Source organism: Tricharina praecox (assembly GCF_024521635.1).
Source record: "Tricharina praecox strain CBS 144465 chromosome Unknown BZA05scaffold_17, whole genome shotgun sequence".
Taxonomy (NCBI): domain Eukaryota; kingdom Fungi; phylum Ascomycota; class Pezizomycetes; order Pezizales; family Pyronemataceae; genus Tricharina; species Tricharina praecox.
Genome location: NW_026250419.1, coordinates 862,905 through 869,811, shown reverse-complemented (window position 1 = coordinate 869,811; position 6,907 = coordinate 862,905). Strand labels below are relative to the sequence as shown.

Below are 6,907 nucleotides of genomic sequence, written 5' to 3'. Positions count from 1 at the left end.
CCCTAACCCTAACCCTAACCCTAACCCTAACCCTAACCCTAACCCTAACCCTAACCCTAACCCTAACCCTAACCCTAACCCTAACCCTAACCCTAACCCTAACCCTAACCCTAACCCTAACCCTAACCCTAACCCTAACCCATAACCCTAACCCTAAGTTCTTCGTGCAGCAACTTGTTAATTCAACAACTGTTACCTCTGTCCCTGCCTCGGTGTTATTCGGTCGGGACGGGAAGGGCGAGGAAAAGTAGGGAGAGATCGCGTTTACAGTGCTGCCAGCGGGGGTATTTGTTCGTCCTATGTTTTTACCCCATGTGCTAGGTGACGTCAGCATGGCGCTGCCCAAAGCTTAACAGCTAACTAGTGCCGTCAACTCCTCGACAGCAGCGACGAGCTGATGGCACTGACGCGTTTATGGCACGGAAGAGTCAGGGCCCCGGAAGGGTCAAGGCCCAGGAAGAGTCAAGACCCCGGAAGAGATGTGGGAGCACAAAGGAATGAAAGAGAAAGGAAGGATAAGAGAGCAAGGAAGAATTGTGGGATCATGGAAGAGTGAGCGAGCACAGAAATTTTGGCAGAGGGCCAGTCAAGGGCATGGACGGGGAAGCGTTGACAGCGTGGATGAGATGCCGGCACAGAAGAGTTGTAATAAAGTACACTGGGAAAGTACTATACCACTCGGCCAAAAGGTATTTTGATGGCTGAAGGCCATCAACCCAGTAGCTACTTAAGGCCAGGATTTCTGAACTGTGACAAGAGTGGTAGGAGCACGGAAGAGGGAGGGAGCATGGAAGAGCTCGCGGCAGGAAAGAATGAGAGGGCATGAAAGAGTTGAAGGAGCGGAAGAGTTGTGGGAACACGGAAGACTTTTTGGAGCAAGAAAGATTTGTGGGACTACGGAAGAAATGACGCCGCCGGAAGGGTCGAGTTGACGACACCGACGAGCACGGAATGTTCGAGTTCACACACCGACGAGTTGATGGCCAGAAGAGGTTTAGGAGCGGAAGAGGTGTGAGAGCGAAAGAGGTGTAGGAGGAAGTCCATGCTGCGAACAAGTCAAGGAGCGGAAGAGTAAAGGAGCCAGACCACCGGCCGGAAAAGCTGACGGCACGGACGAGTCCAAGGGCCGGAAGTGGTGACGGCATGGAAGAGGTGACGGCACTGTCACGGTTGCCAAGACGGCACCGACGGGATCGGGTCGGGAAGGCAGCTATCGCCGTCACATGCGCCAAGGCCGACGGTCTTGGCGCCATGAGCGTCTAGAAGAAGGAATCTCTTAGCGTAAATAGAACATCACCATCGATTTATCCATCAACGTCATGGCTGATTTCTCTCAACTGCGTATCGCGCCCCTCAAAACCCCCTATTCTGTGCAGTAAACCAGTCTTCTCTCTATAGCCTCCCAGTCTACGAGCTAGGCGCCTTGACAGGCACGGAAGAGGCGACGGCGCCGATGGGTTGTGGGAGCACGGAAGAGGGAGGGAGCGGACGGGCTGTATGGACAGGGCGGATACTGCTGTTATGTAGATAGGTTCCCTGATATCAATGAATCTACAAGATGCTCGAATGCTCACCTAGCGTCGTGCCCACGGAAGATCATTCATGGCAGGGTGGAAAGCCCTACCACCTTTCTCTATGCACCCACCGCATTCACCGTGGCATTACATAAAGACGCAGTCGACTGCCTAATTGAGTAGATTTTTTTTTCCTGAGGTCGTCCTCCTCTGCCGGACCAGGACTGACCCGTCCGTCCCAGGCTCGGACCTGACGGAGAAATTTTGCAACCGTCCGGACCGAACGATAGAGAACACTGAGGCAGTACCGCTCCGTACTGAAAATTACGGCTGATTGCAGAGTTGTACCAGCCAATGTATCCTGCCGACCGCAGCTGCAGGCAGTACTGGTGAGTACCGCACCCGTCGATGCGGCGATAGCGATCCCGCTCTGTACTGAGCAGTACGGACAATTCCTGACCTATGGGCCAATGTATTATGCCCACCGCAGCCGCAGGCAGTACCCATCAGTACTGCGCCCGGCGATGCGGCGACCGCGGTACTACTCTGTACTAAGCAGTGCTGAATTTTACTGTGCGGTGCCAACGAAATGTGTGCTAATAGCCGCGGCCGCGGGTAACACGCGGCGACAGTCTGCTACTGCGAGTTCGGTACCATCGTCTAGCAACAAAAGGCCTCTATACTGTACCGGTCGGCACTGCGCATTACATATCATTACAGCACAGTAAGATGTGAGCGGGGCGCGCCCTGGCTGGTTATGACCCGATAAGGTCCATCGTGCGTGTCCGCATCCTACACCTAACCGGGTCGTGAATATGCCCGCCGTAGGGGTAGTGAACAGCCACCTTGATTTAACTACTGAACTACTTGGAACGAGATTTACTAGCTTGTGGAGTGATCACTGCGGAACGGCTGAGTCTTGACGGCGCGGAAGGGTTGATAGCGGGGGCGAGCTGACTGCACCGAAGAGTCAAGGAATGAAAGAGTTGACGGCGCGGAGGGGTTGACGGCGGGGAAGAGTTGAGTGAGGAAGTCGATGCCACGGACGAGTCACGGAGCGGAATCGACATGGAGCGGGAGAGTCAAGAGTTGAAGGCCTCGGAAAAGTTGAGGGAGCTAGTCAAGCAACAGAGGAGTTGAGGGCGGCGGAGAGATGATGGCACGGATGAGGTGATGGCACAGAAAAGCTGAGGGATCAGGATGAGGGCGCGGAAGAGTCAAGGAACGGAAGGGTTGACGGCACGTAACAGTCGACGGCGCCGAAGAGTTGAAGGTGCCAAAGAGTTGACGGCGGCGGAAGATTTGAAGGTACGGAGGAGTTGACGGAGCGGAATGAGGGCACTCACGCTTCAAGGAACGGAATACACGTGGAACGGAAGGGTTGACAGCGGCGAAGAGTTGACGTTACAGAACAGTCAAGGAATGGAAGGTTTGATAGCACGGAAGATTACACGGCATAGAAGAATCATGGAACGGAAGGGTTGACGGCACGAAAGGGTCGGGTTGACGGCACCGACGAGTTGACGGCAGCGAAGAGTTGACGCCACGAATGAGTTGAGTTGGCGGCGGCGATGAGATGACGGCGGCGATGAGATGATGGCGGCGATGAGACGACGACACCGATGAGTTGAGAGAGCGGCCGATTCAAGATGGCGCTGAGGAGTTGAGAGAGCGGCCGATTCAAGATGGCGCTGAGGAGTTGAGGGAACGGGCCGCTTGAGGGAGCAAGATCAGGGCGGGGAAGATTCAAGGCCGCGGAACAGTCAAGGCTCCGCAACAGTTGAGGGAGTGTCCTAGTCGAGGGAGCGGAAGAGTCGAGGGAGGAAGTTGATACCGCTTTCCGGTTAGCTGGAACCACAATAAACATTTCCAGGCCCTACGGGGTCCCAGTCGGACTCCGGGCATTTTGGACTTCGGACTGGATGCTCTGGTCCGGCAAATCCTCGTCCCGGACGGGACCGCGTCGCCAGGCCCTAATAGTTTTCCGTCCAGACAGACTACCGGTATTCCCAGGCCTCAACCGAGCATGTCGGTGATCCTTTTCTAGAAGTTATGATGAAGTAATGCATTTCTTCATGCAGAAACTGCAACACCATGAGATGAACCCCGGGTAATAGAGTTGCCGAACAGAGGAACCATGCGGAGACGAGTCGTTCTTGGTATAGAGTGAAGACTTGAACGGGGAGCGATTCCAACTGAGATGATGGCTTCGTATGGACCGAGAAGGGTGAATTCACACCGATAAAAAGCTGAAACAAGGAAAATCGCTCACAAAGTATAGGCAATGCTTTTCTCTCTCTCAATCACATAAACACTGCTAATACCCATAAACCATCCATCACCGGTGCCTCACCCGCCCATACGGCGCCGCCAGCCTGGCCTCGAATACTACCCTCTACTACAGCTCGCTCCGGAGACGTCACCGCTTTCCAGATGCTCCACCTGCTGATACAGAACACGAGGCCTGCTGTCTTCTGTGCGCGACTTGCATCCGAGTGCGGAAATGAGGGCATAGTAGTGTGCTATCGGATACGTAGGGAGGTTCTTCGCGCTCGGATGAGCTTGTGGCTGAACAGTCACCGGTTATCAGCTGGGATCGTTCGTAGAACTTCAAGATTAGAGCTGTGGAGCTGTGGAGATATGAGCTGTGGATGGACAATGTAGCACCATACGAACCCTGGACAAACCGACCTGAATACCCGTATCATGCAGAAGTCGCACGGCTGATCGGATGCCTGTTAGTAACCAACCGACGGCAATGCTTTCTGCACACACCAACGAATAGGCTCGCAGGACTATAATACCCCCGGGAAAGCCGAACGAAGGAATGAATGCACTGCATTCACCTCAGCTTTCGCTACGGTCAGTTCGGTCCGAAAAAATATGGCGGACTGTAGACTCAGGAGTTAAATATTTCCGGTAGCGAATGAACTAACAGTAAGGCTGCTGATGACACGGTTCGTATTGCGGCCGACTCTCAGCTACAGTCAACAAATACGCATCATCGACACGAGCCAATAAAGCGCTGGCTCCCACTTCAAGAACTTGAATAAACGCCCAGCCGACAACGATCGTTCCAGCCAATGGAATCCCGTACCACTACGGTGACACACCCCCATCTACTGCTTGAAGCACCGGCTTGAGTCGTTGATGACTCAGGACTCGCCGAATCAGGTGTCAGGACTGAGTCGTCCTTTACCCAAGAAATAAAACTGCACTGATGTAATTCGTTTCACTTCATATCACTTGGTATACGGCCTGGCGAATAATATTCTTCTTTCCCCCGACTGAATACGACCTTTCTGGACCATAGAAGTCGGTAAGACACACTACGAGTATCTTGTATGCTGTTTTCGTTTGCTGCAAACTCGTATTCCTTGATTAGGTACTCGATTTACGCGGCAACACGAGACGAACCGGTACTACCCTCTCTTTCACCTCGTCCCTCATGCCCCCCTCTCCCTTCCGCTTCCGCTGCGGAAGGAACGCGCCTACCTCCGCCACCGATGCTACCCTCGCCGTAATCTCTGCCGCGTCGTCGTCACCCGCCGCCCTAAACACCAGTCAGCCAGCACTTGTAGTGCGTGGGAAGTCCAGTACGAGCGGACTACCTCTTTCGACGGCAATTTGCATGCTGATCCTCGTATTTGCCCCCCCCCCCCCATTCCTCGTGCACGATTTGGTCCGACAGGCTTCCTGTCTGACCTCCTGCCACTGGGCTTTCAGCTCAATTACTGCGCTTGAAGGGATGCTCCCCGAGATTACATTCTCCTGTGACCGCACCCACTAGCAGCGGTCGGCTGGCCTACCATCGGCCACCCATTTCCGATCCTAGCCCGTTCTGGCTGGTGAATAGAGGAAGAAAGATGTATCTGGTTGGTGGATAGAGCCTTGCAGCTTCGGACGTCCAATGATGGCGAGTGACGGCTGCAGTTGTGACTGCGGTTGTCTGTGAGGCTGAACTTGCGCAGTTGGAAGAGAGGTCTCACGGAGTCCTCGACGTAATCCTAGAGGTCGTACATACAGTATGTGCAAGAAATATTCTGGTTATAAAAGCCCCTCCAGGCTCCAACTCCCACGAAAGGAGCATCACCATCACCGGCATCGACCAAGCAACAGATCAATCAAAGATTAGGAATATTCTCCCGAGACCTCTACACAGTCCCACTTTCCAGCTCAAGCTTCAACGATCATGCGCTGCTCCTCCTTCCTCATCCTCGCCGTCGCCACGGCCGCAAGCACAGTCGACGCCTGGTGCGTCCCATGGAAGGACGGCGGCACGCTCCAACTCTGCAAGCAACAGGGCAAGCGCAACTGCCTCGGCGTGAGTAGCGACGACACCTGCATAAATCTCATCGGCGGTCCCTTTGTTTCCGGCTGGGCGGGCGGCCACTACCAATGCACCATCTACGCGGGGAGTGGGTGCACGGGAACTCGTGCCATGGTCGATCGTGAGGGCTGGAGCAAGTTCGATTTCAATGCTTGGAGCATGAGGTGCCCGTGTGTCTGAGATTTTGCGGTGGAGAAAGCTTGATGGGCGATTGGTACTATAGTTTGTATTAGCAGGGGCGCCGGGCAGTTTGTAACGGGATAAATGAGGGGAATAATAGTGCTGGGGAATGTGTGTGCCTTTTCTGTTGTAATCTTGGTTATTTCTGAATGGTGCGACTCGTTCTGGAAGAAATCCATGTACGATTGAAACCCCTAAAGCTTGAAGTCTCGAGTGTCGTTCCGATGGTGTCCAGCGAGTTGTGGAGTTACACTGTCAGTTCCTTCCCCCAACCCAATAACGTGATCGCACAGTTGCGATCAAGCCTTGGATTGGGTTTCGTAGATAGCGCAGCAATTTCCACAAATCTAACCTCTCCACCGCTGCCACTTTCTCCCCCCCTCACTACCACCGTTCTCTTCGTCCCGGATTTTTGCACCGAGGCCTGTGCTTTTATCGTGCGATCCACACCTCGGGGACGCTGTCCTTGCGACACGGCAATCATTAGCAATCCCTTCAGGATCCGCAGATACACGAACCGTAATCCAAGTCGTTTTGGGCCTAGCGGGTGGTTTCGTACGCCGATGTCTTCTTCAACAGGTCGCCTGTCAGACTCTTGCCCTTCTTCTAACGTCGCCGAGTAATGAGGAAGTGATGGCCGAAAGAGTAATATTTCACTGGGGTTGGAGGGGGGTAAGATAGTGTGGTTGTAAAGAGTGTTGTGGTTGAAGAGGGGAGGGGGGGGCGGTTGGGGGGATACTTGCCGTGATTGTCGTGAAGACGGAATTTCATGGATGGATATTCCAGACATCCACCACGATTTATATCTACAGATTTAGTACCTCTCTCAATCCATCCAGAAAATTTTCTTCCTCTACATTTTCGGTACGTACCAACTCTACAT

General features: G+C 53.7%; 1 protein-coding gene across 1 annotated transcript; it reads left to right on the top strand.

Annotated features, from left to right (window-relative positions):
• Positions 1–5,796: 5,796 nt before the first annotated feature.
• BZA05DRAFT_325507 (uncharacterized protein) lies at positions 5,797–6,012 on the top strand (the record flags this gene model as incomplete). The annotated part of the gene is made up of 1 exon (XM_051480469.1): positions 5,797–6,012. A coding segment is annotated over one exon (216 nt), but the record flags the coding sequence as incomplete, so codon positions are not given.
• Positions 6,013–6,907: the final 895 nt, after the last annotated feature.